The sequence below is a fragment of the Salmo trutta genome, unplaced genomic scaffold, assembly GCF_901001165.1.
Source record: "Salmo trutta unplaced genomic scaffold, fSalTru1.1, whole genome shotgun sequence".
NCBI classification, from domain to species: Eukaryota; Metazoa; Chordata; class Actinopteri; order Salmoniformes; family Salmonidae; genus Salmo; species Salmo trutta.
The window spans coordinates 849,008-868,371 of NW_021823195.1; the positions used below are offsets into that span (position 1 = coordinate 849,008).

The following is a 19,364-nucleotide window of genomic DNA, read 5'->3' on the forward strand; positions in this document are numbered from 1 at the left end:
TTGGTGCAGTGCCGTAGTGTAGTAAAGATTTCTGATCCTGACACACCCTAGTCTCTCTCTCACACACACACACACACACACACACACACACACACACACACACACACACACACACACACACACACACACACACACACACACACACACACCACAGGCAGCAGGCAGTCTGCACACACATGCCCCCCTACTGCCTGAGCGTCTGCAGTCTGAGGCTGATAAATACAGCTGAGTCTGCAGAATACTTCACGAGATTACACAGCACAAACTGGAGGAGGTTACTGTCTCTGTTAAACTAGAGGAGGTTACTGTCTCTGTAGAATGTTAAACTAGAGGAGGTTACTGTCTCTGTAGAATGTTAAACTAGAGGAGTTTACTGTCTCTGTAGAATGTTAAACTAGAGGTTAATGTCTCTGTAGAATGTTAAACTAGAGGTTACTGTCTCTGTAGAATGTTAAACTAGAGGAGGTTACTGTCTCTGTAGAATGTTAAACTAGAGGTTACTGTCTCTGTAGAATGTTAAACTAGAGGAGGTTACTGTCTCTGTAGAATGTTAAACTAGAGGAGGTTACCGTCTCTGTAGAATGTTAAACTAGAGGTTACTGTCTCTGTAGAATGTTAAACTAGAGGAGGTTACTGTCTCTGTAGAATGTTAAACTAGAGGTTACTGTCTCTGTAGAATGTTAAACTAGAGGAGGTTACTGTCTCTGTAGAATATTAAACTAGAGGTTACTGTCTCTGTAGAATGTTAAACTAGAGGTTACTATCTCTGTAGAATGTTAAACTAGAGGTTACTGTCTCTGTAGAATGTTAAACTAGAGGAGGTTACTGTCTCTGTAGAATGTTAAACTAGAGGAGGTTACTGTCTCTGTAGAATGTTAAACTAGAGGAGGTTACTGTAGCTGTAGAATGTTAAACTAGAGGAGATTACTGTCTCTGTAGAATGTTAAACTAGAGGTTACTGTCTCTGTAGAATGTTAAACTAGAGGAGGTTACTGTCTCTGTAGAATGTTAAACTAGAGGAGGTTACTGTCTCTGTAGAATGTTAAACTAGAGGTTACTGTCTCTGTAGAATGTTAAACTAGAGGTTACTGTCTCTGTAGAATGTTAAACTAGAGGAGGTTACTGTCTCTGTAGAATGTTAATCTAGGAGGTTACTGTCTCTGTAGAATGTTAAACTAGAGGTTACTGTCTCTGTAGAATGTTAAACTAGAGGTTACTGTCTCTGTAGAATGTTAAACTAGAGGAGGTTACTGTCTCTGTAGAATGTTAAACTAGAGGTTACTGTCTCTGTAGAATGTTAAACTAGAGGTTACTGTCTCTGTAGAATGTTAAACTAGAGGTTACTGTCTCTGTAGAATGTTAAACTAGAGGTTACTGTCTCTGTAGAATGTTAAACTAGAGGAGGTTACTGTCTCTGTAGAATGTTAAACTAGAGGTTACTGTCTCTGTAGAATGTTAAACTAGAGGTTACTGTCTCTGTAGAATGTTAAACTAGAGGAGGTTACTGTCTCTGTTAAACTAGAGGTTACTGTCTCTGTAGAATGTTAAACTAGAGGTTACTGTCTCTGTAGAATGTTAAACTAGAGGTTACTGTCTCTGTTAAACTAGAGGAGTTTACTGTCTCTGTAGAATGTTAAACTAGAGGTTACTGTCTCTGTAGAATGTTACACTAGAGGTTACTGTCTCTGTAGAATGTTAAACTAGAGGAGGTTACTGTCTCTGTAGAATGTTAAACTAGAGGTTACTGTCTCTGTAGAATGTTAAACTAGAGGTTACTGTCTCTGTAGAATGTTAAACTAGAGGAGGTTACTGTCTCTGTAGAATGTTAAACTAGAGGTTACTGTCTCTGTAGAATGTTAAACTAGAGGAGGTTACTGTCTCTGTAGAATGTTAAACTAGAGGAGGTTACTGTCTCTGTAGAATGTTAAACTAGAGGTTACTGTCTCTGTAGAATGTTAAACTAGAGGTTACTGTCTATGTAGAATGTTAAACTAGAGGTTACTGTCTCTGTAGAATGTTAAACTAGAGGTTACTGTCTCTGTAGAATGTTAAACTAGAGGAGGTTACTGTCTCTGTAGAATGTTAAACTAGAGGTTACTGTCTCTGTAGAATGTTAAACTAGAGGTTACTGTCTCTGTAGAATGTTAAACTAGAGGAGGTTACTGTCTCTGTAGAATGTTAAACTAGAGGTTACTGTCTCTGTAGAATGTTAAACTAGAGGAGGTTACTGTCTCTGTAGAATGTTAAACTAGAGGTTACTGTCTCTGTAGAATGTTAAACTAGAGGTTACTGTCTCTGTAGAATGTTAAACTAGAGGAGGTTACTGTCTCTGTAGAATGTTAAACTAGAGGTTACTGTCTCTGTAGAATGTTAAACTAGAGGTTACTGTCTCTGTAGAATGTTAAACTAGAGGAGGTTACTGTCTCTGTAGAATGTTAATCTAGGAGGTTACTGTCTCTGTAGAATGTTAAACTAGAGGTTACTGTCTCTGTAGAATGTTAAACTAGAGGAGGTTACTGTCTCTGTAGAATGTTAAACTAGAGGTTACTGTCTCTGTAGAATGTTAAATTAGAGGAGGTTACTGTCTCTGTAGAATGTTAAACTAGAGGAGGTTACTGTCTCTGTTAAACTAGAGGTTACTGTCTCTGTAGAATGTTAAACTAGAGGTTACTGTCTCTGTAGAATGTTAAACTAGAGGAGGTTACTGTCTCTGTAGAATGTTAAATTAGAGGAGGTTACTGTCTCTGTAGAATGTTAAACTAGAGGTTACTGTCTCTGTTAAACTAGAGGAGGTTACTGTCTCTGTAGAATGTTAAACTAGAGGTTACTGTCTCTGTAGAATGTTAAACTAGAGGTTACTGTCTCTGTAGAATGTTAAACTAGAGGTTACTGTCTCTGTAGAATGTTAAACTAGATGTTACTGTCTCTGTAGAATGTTAAACTAGAGGAGGTTACTGTCCCTGTAGAATGTTAAACTAGAGGAGGTTACTGTCTCTGTAGAATGTTAAACTAGAGGTTACTGTCTCTGTAGAATGTTAAACTAGAGGTTACTGTCTCTGTAGAATGTTAAACTAGAGGTTACTGTCTCTGTAGAATATTAAACTAGAGGTTACTGTCTCTGTAGAATGTTAAACTAGAGGAGGTTACTGTCTCTGTTAAACTAGAGGTTACTGTCTCTGTAGAATGTTAAACTAGAGGTTACTGTCTCTGTAGAATGTTAAACTAGAGGTTACTGTCTCCGTTAAACTAGAGGAGGTTACTGTCTCTGTAGAATGTTAAACTAGAGGTTACTGTCTCTGTAGAATGTTAAACTAGAGGTTACTGTCTCTGTAGAATGTTAAACTAGAGGTTACTGTCTCTGTAGAATGTTACACTAGAGGTTACTGTCTCTGTAGAATGTTAAACTAGAGGAGGTTACTGTCTCTGTAGAATGTTAAACTAGAGGTTACTGTCTCTGTAGAATGTTAAACTAGAGGTTACTGTCTCTGTAGAATGTTAAACTAGAGGAGGTTACTGTCTCTGTAGAATGTTAAACTAGAGGAGGTTACTGTCTCTGTAGAATGTTAAACTAGAGGTTACTGTCTCTGTAGAATGTTAAACTAGAGGTTACTGTCTATGTAGAATGTTAAACTAGAGGTTACTGTCTCTGTAGAATGTTAAACTAGAGGTTACTGTCTCTGTAGAATGTTAAACTAGAGGAGGTTACTGTCTCTGTAGAATGTTAAACTAGAGGTTACTGTCTCTGTAGAATGTTAAACTAGAGGTTACTGTCTCTGTTAAACTAGAGGAGGTTACTGTCTCTGTAGAATGTTAAACTAGAGGTTACTGTCTCTGTAGAATGTTAAACTAGAGGAGGTTACTGTCTCTGTAGAATGTTAAACTAGAGGTTACTGTCTCTGTAGAATGTTAAACTAGAGGTTACTGTCTCTGTAGAATGTTAAACTAGAGGAGGTTACTGTCTCTGTAGAATGTTAAACTAGAGGTTACTGTCTCTGTAGAATGTTAAACTAGAGGTTACTGTCTCTGTAGAATGTTAAACTAGAGGAGGTTACTGTCTCTGTAGAATGTTAAACTAGAGGTTACTGTCTCTGTAGAATGTTAAACTAGAGGTTACTGTCTATGTAGAATGTTAAACTAGAGGTTACTGTCTGTAGAATGTTAAACTAGAGGTTACTGTCTCTGTAGAATGTTAAACTAGAGGAGGTTACTGTCTCTGTAGAATGTTAAACTAGAGGTTACTGTCTCTGTAGAATGTTAAACTAGAGGTTACTGTCTCTGTAGAATGTTAAACTAGAGGAGGTTACTGTCTCTGTAGAATGTTAAACTAGAGGTTACTGTCTCTGTAGAATGTTAAACTAGAGGTTACTGTCTCTGTAGAATGTTAAACTAGAGGAGGTTACTGTCTCTGTAGAATGTTAAACTAGAGGTTACTGTCTCTGTAGAATGTTAAACTAGAGGTTACTGTCTCTGTAGAATGTTAAACTAGAGGAGGTTACTGTCTCTGTAGAAATGTTAATCTAGGAGGTTACTGTCTCTGTAGAATGTTAAACTAGAGGTTACTGTCTCTGTAGAATGTTAAACTAGAGGAGGTTACTGTTCTCTGTTAGAATGTTAAACTAGAGGTTACTGTCTCTGTAGAATGTTAAATTAGAGGAGGTTATGTCTCTGTAGAATGTTAAACTAGAGGAGGTTACTGTCTCTGTTAAACTAGAGGTTACTTCTCTGTAGAATGTTAAACCTAGAGGTTACTGTCTCTGTAGAATGTTAAACTAGAGGAGGTTACTGTCTCTGTAGAATGTTAAATTAGAGGAGGTTACTGTCTCTGTAGAATGTTAAACTAGAGGTTACTGTCTCTGTTAAAACTAGAGGAGGTTACTGTCTCTGTAGAATGTTAAACTAGAGGTTACTTGTCTCATGTAGAATGTTAAACTAGAGGTACGTCTCTGTAGAATGTTAAACTAGAGGTTACTGTCTCTGTAGAATGTTTAAACTAGATGTTACTGTTCTCTGTAGAATGTTAAATAGAGGAGGTTACTGTCCCTGTAAGGTTAGAATGTTTAAACTAGAGGAGGTTACTGTCTCTGTAGAATGTTAAACTAGAGGTTACTGTCTCTGTAGAATGTTTAAAACTAGAGGTACTGTCTCTGTAGAATGTTTAAACTAGAGGTTACTGTCTCTGTAGAATATTAAACTAGAGGTTACTGTCTCTGTAGAATGTTAAACTAGAGGAGGTTACTGTCTCTGTTAAACTAGAGGTTACTGTCTCTGTAGAATGTTAAACTAGAGGTTACTGTCTCTGTAGAATGTTAAACTAGAGGTTACTGTCTCCGTTAAACTAGAGGAGGTTACTGTCTCTGTAGAATGTTAAACTAGAGGTTACTGTCTCTGTAGAATGTTAAACTAGAGGTTACTGTCTCTGTAGAATGTTAAACTAGAGGTTACTGTCTCTGTAGAATGTTAAACTAGAGGAGGTTACTGTCTCTGTAGAATGTTAAACTAGAGGTTACTGTCTCTGTAGAATGTTAAACTAGAGGTTACTGTCTCTGTAGAATGTTAAACTAGAGGAGGTTACTGTCTCTGTAGAATGTTAAACTAGAGGAGGTTACTGTCTCTGTAGAATGTTAAACTAGAGGAGGTTACTGTCTCTGTAGAATGTTAAACTAGAGGTTACTGTCTCTGTAGAATGTTAAACTAGAGGTTACTGTCTATGTAGAATGTTAAACTAGAGGTTACTGTCTCTGTAGAATGTTAAACTAGAGGTTACTGTCTCTGTAGAATGTTAAACTAGAGGAGGTTACTGTCTCTGTAGAATGTTAAATTAGAGGAGGTTACTGTCTCTGTAGAATGTTAAACTAGAGGTTACTGTCTATGTTAAACTAGAGGAGGTTACTGTCTCTGTAGAATGTTAAACTAGAGGTTACTGTCTCTGTTAGAATGTTAAACTAGAGGTTACTGTCTCTGTAGAATGTTAAACTAGAGGTTACTGTCTCTGTAGAATGTTAAACTAGATGTTACTGTCTCTGTAGAATGTTAAACTAGAGGAGGTTACTGTCCCTGTAGAATGTTAAACTAGAGGAGGTTACTGTCTCTGTAGAATGTTAAACTAGAGGTTACTGTCTCTGTAGAATGTTAAACTAGAGGTTACTGTCTCTGTAGAATGTTAAACTAGAGGTTACTGTCTCTGTAGAATATTAAACTAAAGGTTACTGTCTCTGTAGAATGTTAAACTAGAGGAGGTTACTGTCTCTGTTAAACTAGAGGTTACTGTCTCTGTAGAATGTTAAACTAGAGGTTACTATCTCTGTAGAATGTTAAACTAGAGGTTACTGTCTCTGTAGAATGTTAAACTAGAGGAGGTTACTGTCTCTGTAGAATGTTAAACTAGAGGAGGTTACTGTCTCTGTAGAATGTTAAACTAGAGGAGGTTACTGTAGCTGTAGAATGTTAAACTAGAGGAGATTACTGTCTCTGTAGAATGTTAAACTAGAGGTTACTGTCTCTGTAGAATGTTAAACTAGAGGAGGTTACTGTCTCTGTAGAATGTTAAACTAGAGCTTACTGTCTCTGTAGAATGTTAAACTAGAGGTTACTGTCTCTGTAGAATGTTAAACTAGAGGTTACTGTCTCTGTAGAATGTTAAACTAGAGGTTACTGTCTCTGTAGAATGTTAAACTAGAGGTTACTGTCTCTGTAGAATGTTAACTAGAGGTTACTGTCTCTGTAGAATGTTAAACTAGAGGAGGTTACTGTCTCTGTAGAATGTTAAACTAGAGGAGGTTACTGTTTCTGTAGAATGTTAAACTAGAGCTTACTGTCTCTGTAGAATGTTAAACTAGAGGTTACTGTCTATGTAGAATGTTAAACTAGAGGTTACTGTCTCTGTAGAATGTTAAACTAGAGGTTACTGTCTCTGTAGAATGTTAAACTAGAGGAGTTGACGTCTCTGTAGAATGTTAACTAGAGGTTACTGTCTCTGTAGAATGTTAAACTAGAGGTTACTGTCTCTGTAGAATGTTAAACTAGAGGAGGTTACTGTCTCTGTAGAATGTTAAACTAGAGGAGGTTACTGTCTCTGTAGAATGTTAAACTAGAGGAGGTTACTGTCTCTGTAGAATGTTAAACTAGAGGTTACTGTCTCTGTAGAATGTTAAACTAGAGGTTACTGTCTATGTAGAATGTTAAACTAGAGGTTACTGTCTCTGTAGAATGTTAAACTAGAGGTTACTGTCTCTGTAGAATGTTAAAACTAGAGGTTACTGTCTCTGTAGAATGTTAAACTAGAGGGGTTACTGTCTCTGTAGAATGTTAAACTAGAGGAGGTACTGTCTCTGTAGAATGTTAACTAGAGGTACTGTCTCTGTAGAATGTTAAACTAGAGGTTACTGTCTCTTTAGAATGTTAAACTAGAGGTTACTGTCTCTGTAGAATGTTAAACTAGAGGAGGTTACTGTCTCTGTAGAATGTTAAACTAGAGGAGGTTACTGTCTCTGTAGAATGTTAAACTAGAGGTTACTGTCTCTGTAGAATGTTAAACTAGAGGTTACTGTCTCTGTAGAATGTTAAACTAGCGGAGGTTACTGTCTCTGTAGAATGTTAAACTAGAGGTTACTGTCTCTGTAGAATGTTAAACTAGAGGAGGTTACTGTCTCTGTAGAATGTTAAACTAGAGGTTACTGTCTATGTAGAATGTTAAACTAGAGGTTACTGTCTCTGTAGAATGTTAAACTAGAGGAGGTTACTGTCTCTGTAGAATGTTAAACTAGAGGTTACTGTCTCTGTAGAATGTTAAACTAGAGGTTACTGTCTCTGTAGAATGTTAAACCAAAGGTAACTGTCTCTGTAGAATGTTAAACTAGAGGTTACTGTCTCTGTAGAATGTTAAACTAGAGGTTACTGTCTCTGTAGAATGTTAAACTAGAGGTTACTGTCTCTGTAGAATGTTAAACTAGAGGAGGTTACTGTCTCTGTAGAATGTTAAACTAGAGGAGGTTACTGTCTCTGTAGAATGTTAAACTAGAGGAGGTTACTGTCTCTGTAGAATGTTAAACTAGAGGTTACTGTCTCTGTAGAATGTTAAACTAGAGGTTACTGTCTCTGTAGAATGTTAAACTAGAGGAGGTTACTGTCTCTGTAGAATGTTAAACTAGAGGTTACTGTCTCTGTAGAATGTTAACTAGAGGTTACTGTCTCTGTAGAATGTTAAACTAGAGGAGGTTACTGTCTCTGTAGAATGTTAAACTAGAGGTTACTGTCTCTGTAGAATGTTAAACTAGAGGTTACTGTCTCTGTAGAATGTTAAACCAAAGGTAACTGTCTCTGTAGAATGTTAAACTAGAGGTTACTGTCTCTGTAGAATGTTAAACTACAGGTTACTGTCTCTGTCGAATGTTAAACTAGAGGAGGTTACTGTCTCTGTAGAATGTTAAACTAGAGGTTACTGTCTTTGTAGAATGTTAAACTAGAGGTTACTGTCTCTGTAGAATGTTAAACTAGAGGTTACTGTCTCTGTAGAATGTTAAACTAGAGGTTACTGTCTCTGTAGAATGTTAAACTAGAGGTTACTGTCTCTGTAGACTGTTAAACTAGAGGAGGTTACTGTCTCTGTAGAATGTTAAACTAGAGGAGGTTACTGTCTCTGTAGTATGTTAAACTAGAGGAGGTTACTGTCTCTGTAGAATGTTAAACTAGAGGTTACTGTCTCTGTAGAATGTTAAACTAGAGGTTACTGTCTCTGTAGAATGTTAAACTAGAGGTTACTGTCTCTGTAGAATGTTAAACTAGAGGAGGTTACTGTCTCTGTAGAATGTTAAACTAGAGTTTACTGTCTCTGTAGAATGTTAAACTAGAGGTTACTGTCTCTGTAGAATGTTAAACTAGAGGAGGTTACTGTCTCTGTAGAATGTTAAACTAGAGGAGGTTACTGTCTCTGTAGAATGTTAAACTAGAGGTTACTGTCTCTGTAGAATGTTAAACTAGAGGAGGTTACTGTCTCTGTAGAATGTTTAAACTAGAGGAGGTTACTGTCTCTGTAGAATGTTAAACTAGAGGAGGTTACTGTCTCTGTATAGAATGTTTAAACTAGAGGTTACTGTCTCTGTAGAATGTTAAACTAGAGGTTACTGTCTCTGTAGAATGTTAAACTAGAGGTTACTGTCTCTGTAGAATGTTAAACTAGAGGTTACTGTCTCTGTAGAATGTTAAACTAGAGGTTACTGTCTCTGTAGAATGTTAAACTAGAGGAGGTTACTGTCTCTGTAGAATGTTAAACTAGAGGTTACTGTCTCTGTAGAATGTTAAACTAGAGGTTACTGTCTCTGTAGAATGTTTAAACTAGAGGTTACTGTCTCTGTAGAATGTTAAACTAGAGGTTACTGTCTCTGTAGAATGTTAAACTAGAGGTTACTGTCTCTGTAGAATGTTAAACTAGAGGAGGTTACTGTCTCTGTAGAATGTTAAACTAGAGGAGGTTACTGTCTCTGTAGTATGTTAAACTAGAGGAGGTTACTGTCTCTGTAGAATGTTAAACTAGAGGTTACTGTCTCTGTAGAATGTTAAACTAGAGGTTACTGTCTCTGTAGAATGTTAAACTAGAGGTTACTGTCTCTGTAGTATGTATTCTCCTTGGGTAACCCCCCCTCTTCTTTGTCTAATGGTATTCTCCTTGGGTAACCCCCCCCCTCACAGGGCTGTCTCTGAGGTCAATCTGTTTAACACCTGTTCTTTCTAGAACAAACAGTGTGATGTGGAGATATGTAGAGCCTCCCTGGAGAAATAATCCACAGCATCTGTCTCCCTCGCCAAAGACTTCTCAAGAAAAAAACATGCCGCATTTCACAGTCTACCACAGACTATGTTCCTTTCATGCAAAACTCCAACAGGAAACAGAGAGTTGATGAAGCTCAACATGTCCTGCCATGTGGAGCGGACCTGGAGCACCAAGTCTGGGACCAAAAGGCTCCTGAACAGCTTCTACCCCCAAGCCGTTAGCATAAGCATATACACACACACACGCATATATCATATATATATTTACCCCGCCCTACATGTACATACTGTATTACCTCAATTACCTCAACTACCTGGAACCCCTGCACATTGACTAGGTACTGGTACTTCCTGTATATAACCATGTTATTACCTGGTACTTCCTGTATATAGCCATGTTATTACCTGGTACTTCCTGTATATAGCCATGTTATTACCCGGTACTTACTCCCTGTATATAGCCATGTTATTACCTGGTACTCCCTGTATATAGCCATGTTATTACCTGGTACTCCCTGTATATAGCCATGTTATTACCTGGTACTCCCTGTATATAGCCATGTTATTACCTGGTACTTCCTGTATATAGCCATGTTATTACCTGGTACCGCTGTATATAGCCATGTTATTACCTGGTACTCCCTGTATATAGCCATGTTATTACCTGGTACTCCCTGTATATAGCCATGTTATTACCTGGTACTCCCTGTATATAACCATGTTATTACCTGGTACTCCCTGTATATAGCCATGTTATTACCTGGTACTTCCTGTATATAGCCATGTTACCTGGTACTTCCTGATATAGCCATGTTTTACCTGGTACTTCCTGTATATAGCCATGTTATTACCTGGTACTTCCTGTATATAGCCTGTTTAGTATCCTGGTACTCCCTGTATATAGCCATGTTATTACCTGGTACTCCCTGTATATAGCCATGTTATTACCTGGTACTTCCTGTATATAGCCATGTTATTACCTGGTACTTCCTGTATATAGCCTCGTAATTGTTTTTATTGTGTTACTATTTCCTTTTTTATTTAGAAAATATGTGTCTTACTTTTAAACTCTTCACAGTAGGGAACGGGATTGTAAGTAAGCATTTCACTGTAAGGTCTACTACACCTGTTGTATTCAGCATTTCACTGTAAGGTCTACTACACCTGTTGTATTCAGCATTTCACTGTAAGGTCTACTACACCTGTTGTATTCAGCATTTCACTGTGAGGTCTACTACACCTGTTGTATTCAGCATTTCACTGTGAGGTCTACACCTGTTGTATTCAGCATTTCACTGTAAGGTCTACACCTGTTGTATTCAGCATTTCACTGTGAGGTCTACTACTCCTGTTGTATTCGGCATTTCACTGTAAGGTCTACTACACCTGTTGTATTCAGCATTTCACTGTGAGGTCTACTACACCTGTTGTATTCAGCATTTCACTGTAAGGTCTACTACACCTGTTGTATTCAGCATTTCACTGTGAGGTCTACTACACCTGTTGTATTCAGCATTTCACTGTAAGGTCTACTACACCTGTTGTATTCAGCATTTCACTGTAAGGTCTACTACACCTGTTGTAGTCAGCATTTCATTGTAAGGTCTACTACACCTGTTGTATTCAGCATTTCACTGTGAGGTCTACTACTCCTGTTGTATTCAGCATTTCACTGTGAGGTCTACTACACCTGTTGTATTCAGCATTTCACTATGAGGTCTACTACACCTGTTGTATTCAGCATTTCACTGTAAGGTCTACTACACCTGTTGTATTCAGCATTTCACTGCAAAGTCTACACCTGTTGTATTCGGCGCTTGTGACCAATACAATTTGAATGATGTGATCTATTATGACTGTTTGGAAAACCTCTGGTCAGAGTGGCCTCTGGTCGTTCTAGACAACAGTCTTCATTACATACCGAGAGCCAAGCATGCAGCTGGTCTGACAGTGTCCTCCTGGTTATCAGTATCAGTATAGACTATAGAGTATATCAGCATAGTCCAGCATCATGACAGGGGTTGGGCTCTCTGTGCTGTTTCTTCAGCGGATAGCTGGAAGGGAACAAGATCAGACCACATAAAGCATGGACCCTAACGTTTCAGCAGGTAGCTAGAGGATAATGAGATCAGACCACATAAAGCATGGACCCTAACATTTCAGCGGGTAGCTAGAGGATAATGAGATCAGACCACATAAAGCATGGACCCTAACGTTTCAACGGGTAGCTAGAGGATAATGAGATCAGACCACATAAAGCATGGACCCTAACATTTCAGCGGGTAGCTAGAGGATAATGAGATCAGACCACATAAAGCATGGACCCTAACGTTTCAGCGGGTAGCTAGAGGATAATGAGATCAGACCACATAAAGCATGGACCCTAACATTTCAGCGGGTAGCTAGAGGATAATGAGATCAGACCACATAAAGCATGGACCCTAACGTTTCATTGGGTAGCTAGAGGATAATGAGATCAGACCACATAAAGTATGGACCCTAACGTTTCAGCGGGTAGCTAGAGGATAATGAGATCAGACCACATAAAGCATGGACCCTAACGTTTCAGCAGGTAGCTAGAGGATAATGAGATCAGACCACATAAATCATGGACCCTAACGTTTCAGCAGGTAGCTAGAGGATAATGAGATCAGACCACATAAAGCATGGACCCTAACTTTTCATTGGGTAGCTAGAGGATAATGAGATCAGACCACATAAAGCATGGACCCTAACGTTTCAGCAGGTAGCTAGAGGATAATGAGATCAGACCACATAAAGCATGGACCCTAACGTTTCAGTGGGTAGCTAGAGGATAATGAGATCAGACCACATAAAGCACGGACCCTAACGTTTCATTGGGTAGCTAGAGGGTAATGAGATCAGACCACATAAAGCATGGACCCTAACGTTTCAGCAGGTAGCTAGAGGATAATGAGATCAGACCACATAAAGCATGGACCCTAACGTTTCAGCGGGTAGCTAGAGGATAATGAGATCAGACCACATAAAGCATGGACCCTAACGTTTCAGCAGGTAGCTAGAGGATATTGAGATCAGACCACATAAAGCACGGACCCTAACGTTTCATTGGGTAGCTAGAGGTTAATGAGATCAGACCACATAAAGCATGGACCCTAACGTTTCAGCAGGTAGCTAGAGAATAATGAGATCAGACCACATAAAGCATGGACCCTAACGTTTCAGCGGGTAGCTAGAGGATAATGAGATCAGACCACATATAGCACGGACCCTAACGTTTCAGCAGGTAGCTAGAGGATAATGAGATCAGACCACATAAAGCACGGACCCTAACGTTTCAGCAGGTAGCTAGAGGATAATGAGATCAGACCACATAAAGCACGGACCCTAACGTTTCAGCAGGTAGCTAGAGGATAATGAGATCAGACCACATAAAGCATGGACCCTAACGTTTCATTGGGTAGCTAGAGGATAATGAGATCAGACCACATAAAGCATGTTATCATACCATACAGTAGATGGTTAGCATATTAACAGAGACATCAGCCATCAGACTGGGAGGTGAAGTCCCAAATGGCACCCTATTCCCTTTATAGTGCACATAGGACTCTGGTCAGAAGTAGTGCACTACTAACCCATAGGACTCTGGTCAGAAGTAGTGCACTGCTAACCCATAGGACTCTGGTCAGAAGTAGTGCACTGCTAACCCATAGGACTCTGGTCAGAAGTAGTGCACTACTAACCCATAGGACTCTGGTCAGAAGTAGTGCACTACTAACCCATAGGACTCTGGTCAGAAGTAGTGCACTACTAACCCACAGTCTCTCTGTCACCACACAGCAGTAGCAGTGGTCAAGATCAGGTGTCTTCATTAAACATCCCTGTTCATATCTACTACAGTAACATCCCTGTTCATATCTACTCCAGTAACATCCCTGTTCATATCAACTACAGTAACATCCCTGTTAATGTTCATATCAACTACAGTAACATCCCTGTTCATATCAACTACAGTAACATCCCTGTTCATATCTACTACAGTAACATCCCTGTTCATATCTACTACAGTAACATCCCTGTTCATATCTACTACAGTAACATCCCTGTTCATATCTACTCCAGTAACATCCCTGTTCATATCAACTACAGTAACATCCCTGTTAATGTTCATATCAACTACAGTAACATCCCTGTTCATATCAACTACAGTAACATCCCTGTTCATATCTACTACAGTAACATCCCTGTTCATATCTACTACAGTAACATCCCTGTTCATATCTACTACAGTAACATCCCTGTTAATGTTCATATCTACTACAGTAACATCCCTGTTAATGTTCATATCTACTACAGTAACATCCCTGTTCATATCTACTACAGTAACATCCCTGTTCATATCTACTACAGTAACATCCCTGTTAATGTTCATATCTACTACAGTAACATCCCTGTTAATGTTCATATCTACTCCAGTAACATCCCTGTTCATATCTACTACAGTAACATCCCTGTTCATATCTACTACAGTAACATCCCTGTTCATATCTACTACAGTAACATCCCTGTTCACATCTACTACAGTAACATCCCTGTTCATATCAACTACAGTAACATCCCTGTTCATATCTACTACAGTAACATCCCTGTTCATATCTACTACAGTAACATCCCTGTTCATATCTACTACAGTAACATCCCTGTTAATGTTCATATCTACTACAGTAACATCCCTGTTCATGTTCATATCTACTACAGTAACATCCCTGTTCATATCAACTACAGTAACATCCCTGTTCATATCAACTACAGTAACATCCCTGTTCATATCTACTACAGTAACATCCCTGTTCATATCTACTACAGTAACATCCCTGTTCATATCTACTACAGTAACATCCCTGTTAATGTTCATATCTACTACAGTAACATCCCTGTTCATATCTACTACAGTAACATCCCTGTTCATATCTACTACAGTAACATCCCTGTTCATATCTACTACAGTAACATCCCTGTTCATATCTACTACAGTAACATCTCCCCCACAGTAACACTGATATAAAACAGTCTGTTCCCGTATCTCTGAGTCATCCCGGGGTCCTTAGCTGAAATCTAAGCCCTTGCTACACTATGCGTCACGGTGCTGCAGCATGCGTGTCCTCTGTCCCGTCCCGTAAACACCGGTCCATCTCTCAGCCGTAAGTCACAACACAACACCAGCCGATGTCACCACACATTCCTACAGTCAAAACGAACGAGTAGTGATGCAGAGAGCGAAACAGTATAAAGTAATTTAATGTCAACACTTACTGCTCCTAGCAACTCTGCTCCCTCCTCCACTGCCATTTTCCCTGTTTTGAGAGTGACACCGGAGTAGTCAATTAGCAGCGCAGGGATTGGGCCATGCAGAGAGACATGATTTCAGAGCTAAAAATACCTGGCTGGAAGAAACACGACGAGTTCCTGAGCACAGGACACTACAGCAATGGACCTACCTAGCCTGGTAAACACTGGTCTCACTACCTAGCCTGGTAACACTGGTCTCACTACCTAGCCTGGTAAACACTGGTCTCACTACCTAGCCTGGTAACACTGGTCTCACTACCTAGCCTGGTAACACTGGTCTCTACCTGATACTACCTAGCCTGGTAACACTGGTCTCTACCTGATACTACCTAGCCTGGTAACACTGGTCTCACTACCTAGCCTGGTAACACTGGTCTCTACCTGATACTACCTAGCCTGGTAACACTGGTCTCTACCTGATACTACCTAGCCTGGTAACACTGGTCTCTACCTGATACTCCCTAGCCTGGTAACACTGGTCTCTACCTGATACTCCCTAGCCTCACAGCTCGCTAGCCTCACAGCTCCCTGATACTACCTAGCCTCACAGCTCCCTGAAACTACCTAGCCTCACAGCTCCCTGAAACTACCTAGCCTCACAGCTCCCTGAAACTACCTAGCCTCACAGCTCCCTGATACTACCTAGCCTCACAGCTCCCTGATACTACCTAGCCTCACAGCTCCCTGATACTACCTAGCCTCACAGCTCCCTGATACTACCTAGCCTCACAGCTCCCTGATACTACCTAGCCTCACAGTTCCCTGATACTACCTAGCCTCACAGCTCCCTAGCCTCACAGCTCCCTGAAACTACCTAGCCTCACAGCTCCCTAGCCTCACAGCTCCCTGAAACTACCTAGCCTCACAGCTCCCTGATACTACCTAGCCTCACAGCTCCCTAGCCTCACAGCTCCCTGAAACTACCTAGCCTCACAGCTCCCTGATACTACCTAGCCTCACAGCTCCCTAGCCTCACAGCTCCCTGAAACTACCTAGCCTCACAGCTCCCTGATACTACCTAGCCTCACAGCTCCCTGAAACTACCTAGCCTCACAGCTCCCTGATACTACCTAGCCTCACAGCTCCCTAGACTCACAGCTCCCTGATACTACCTAGCCTCACATCTCCCTGATACTACCTAGCCGCACAGCTCCCTGAAACTACCTAGCCTCACAGCTCCCTGAAACTACCTAGCCTCACAGCTCCCTGAAACTACCTAGCCTCACAGCTCCCTGAAACTACCTAGCCTCACAGCTCCCTGATACTACCTAGCCTCACAGCTCCCTAGCCTCACAGCTCCCTAGTCTCACAGCTCCCTGAAACTACCTAGCCTCACAGCTCCCTGAAACTACCTAGCCTCACAGCTCCCTGAAACTACCTAGCCTCACAGCTCCCTGAAACTACCTAGCCTCACAGCTCCCTGATACTACCTAGCCTCACAGCTCCCTGATACTACCTAGCCTCACAGCTCCCTGATACTACCTAGCCTCACAGCTCCCTAGCCTCACAGCTCCCTGAAACTACCTAGCCTCACAGCTCCCTGATACTACCTAGCCTCACAGCTCCCTGAAACTACCTAGCCTCATAACTCCCTGATACTACCTAGCCTCACAGCTCGCTAGCCTCACAGCTCCCTGAAACTACCTAGACTCACAGCTCCCTGAAACTACCTAGCCTCACAACTCCCTGACACTACCTAGCCTCACAGCTCCCTGATACTACCTAGCCTCACAGCTCCCTGATACTACCTAGCCTCACAGCTCGCTAGCCTCACAGCTCCCTGAAACTACCTAGCCTCACAGCTCCCTGAAACTACCTAGCCTCACAGCTCCCTAGCCTCACAGCTCCCTGATACTACCTAGCCTCACAGCTCCCTAGCCTCACAGCTCCCTGACACTACCTAGTCTCACAGCTCCCTGATACAACCTAGCCTCACAGCTCCCTAGCCTCACAGCTCGCTAGCCTCACAGCTCCCTGATACTACCTAGCCCCACAGCTCCCTGATACTACCTAGCCTCACAGCTCCCTGAAACTACCTAGCCTCACAGCTCCCTGAAACTACCTAGCCTCACAGCTCCCTGATACTACCTAGCCTCACAGCTCCCTGAAACTACCTAGCCTCACAGCTCCCTGAAACTACCTAGCCTCACAGCTCCCTAGCCTCACAGCTCCCTGATACTACCTAGCCTCACAGCTCCCTGAAACTACCTAGCCTCACAGCTCCCTAGTCTCACAGCTCCCTGAAACTACCTAGCCTCACAGCTCCCTGAAACTACCTAGCCTCACAGCTCCCTGAAACTACCTAGCCTCACAGCTCCCTGACACTACCTAGCCTCACAGCTCCCTGATACTGCCTAGCCTCACAGCTCCCTGATACTACCTAGCCTCACAGCTCCCTGATACTACCTAGCCTCACAGCTCCCTGATACTACCTAGCCTCACAGCTCCCTGATACTACCTAGCCTCACAGCTCCCTAGCCTCACAGCTCCCTGAAACTACCTAGCCTCACAGCTCCCTAGCCTCACAGCTCCCTGATACTACCTAGCCTCACAGCTCCCTAGCCTCACAGCTCCCTGACACTACCTAGTCTCACAGCTCCCTGATACTACCTAGCCTCACAGCTCCCTAGCCTCACAGCTCGCTAGCCTCACAGCTCCCTGATACTACCTAGCCTCACAGCTCCCTGATACTACCTAGCCTCACAGCTCCCTGAAACTACCTAGCCTCACAGCTCCCTGAAACTACCTAGCCTCACAGCTCCCTGATACTACCTAGCCTCACAACTCCCTGATACTACCTAGCCTCACAGCTCCCTGAAACTACCTAGCCTCCCAGCTCCCTGAAACTACCTAGCCTCACAGCTCCCTAGCCTCACAGCTCCCTGATACTACCTAGCCTCACAGCTCCCTGAAACTACCTAGCCTCACAGCTCCCTAGTCTCACAGCTCCCTGAAACTACCTAGCCTCACAGCTCCCTGAACTACCTAGCCTCACAGCTCCCTGAAACTACCTAGCCTCACAGCTCCCTGACACTACCTAGCCTCACAGCTCCCTGATACTGCCTAGCCTCACAGCTCCCTGATACTACCTAGCCTCACAGCTCCCTGATACTACCTAGCCTCACAGCTCCCTGATACTACCTAGCCTCACAGCTCCCTGATACTACCTAGCCTCACAGCTCCCTGATACTACCTAGCCTCACAGCTCCCTAGCCTCACAGCTCCCTGATACTACCTAGCCTCATAGCTCCCTGATACTACCTAGCCTCACAGCTCCCTGACACTACCTAGCCTCACAGCTCCCTGATACTACCTAGCCTCACAGCTCCCTGAAACTACCTAGCCTCACAGCTCCCTGATACTACCTAGCCTCACAGCTCCCTGAAACTACCTAGTCTCACAGCTCCCTGATACTACCTAGCCTCACAGCTCCCTGATACTACCTAGCCTCACAGCTCCCTAGCCTCACAGCTCCCTGACACTACCTAGCCTCACAGCTCCCTAGCCTCACAGCTCCCTCCGTAGCCTCACAGCTCCCTAGCCTCACAGCTCCGTGACAATAATACCGGTGCTGTGACCACTAGCCTTCCCCCAGCTGTCTCCACAGACAGCGCCTCTACATAGCTGAGCTGGGGATCTCTCCCTCACTTACCATATTTGTAGGCGCTAGTCGCTCTGTGCAGCATGATCCGCGGGGGAGACCAAAATAGCAGCGCAAAATCAGCTTGTTTGGATCAGCCCTGCTGGCCTCCCTGTCTGGAATCTGTTCTGCACAAGTCCTATCGTCATATGGTTTATCAGCTCTTTTCTCTATACAATGCAGTCCACAGCCAGCCAGTCAGTCAGTCAGCCAGCCAGCCAGCCAGTTAGTCAACCAGTCAGCCAGCCAGCCAGCCAGCCAGCCGGGTAGTCAACCAGTCAGTCTGCCAGTTAGTCAACCAGTCAGCCAGCCAGCCAGTCAGCGAGCCCCGTTCATCCCAGCTCAGCCACCCACAACTATAGAGAACCAGTCAGTCAGCCAGTCAGTCAGCCAGCCAGTCAGTCAGCGAGCCCCACTGCTGGACTGGACACGACTGGGCTGGTCTGGTCCCTCAACCCACTGCTGGACTGGACAGGACTGGGCTGGTCTGGTCCCTCAACCCACTGCTGGACTGGACAGGACTGGGCTGGTCTGGTCCCTCAACCCACTGCTGGACTGGACAGGACTGGGCTGGTCTGGTCCCTCAACCCACTGCTGGACTGGACAGGACTGGGCTGATAGAAACCCC

The 19,364-nt window shown here is 42.3% G+C and overlaps 1 protein-coding gene across 1 annotated transcript in view; it reads right to left on the reverse strand.

Annotated features, from left to right (window-relative positions):
* Positions 1-18,920, reverse strand: part of LOC115189573 (ankyrin-3) — a gene marked incomplete in the record, with an annotated part of 261,846 nt that extends 242,926 nt beyond the window's left edge. Inside the window, 2 exon segments of the mRNA XM_029748190.1 lie at positions 15,061-15,101; positions 18,749-18,920. Of these exon segments, the coding sequence (XP_029604050.1) occupies positions 15,061-15,101; positions 18,749-18,782 (75 nt within the window).
* Positions 18,921-19,364: the final 444 nt, after the last annotated feature.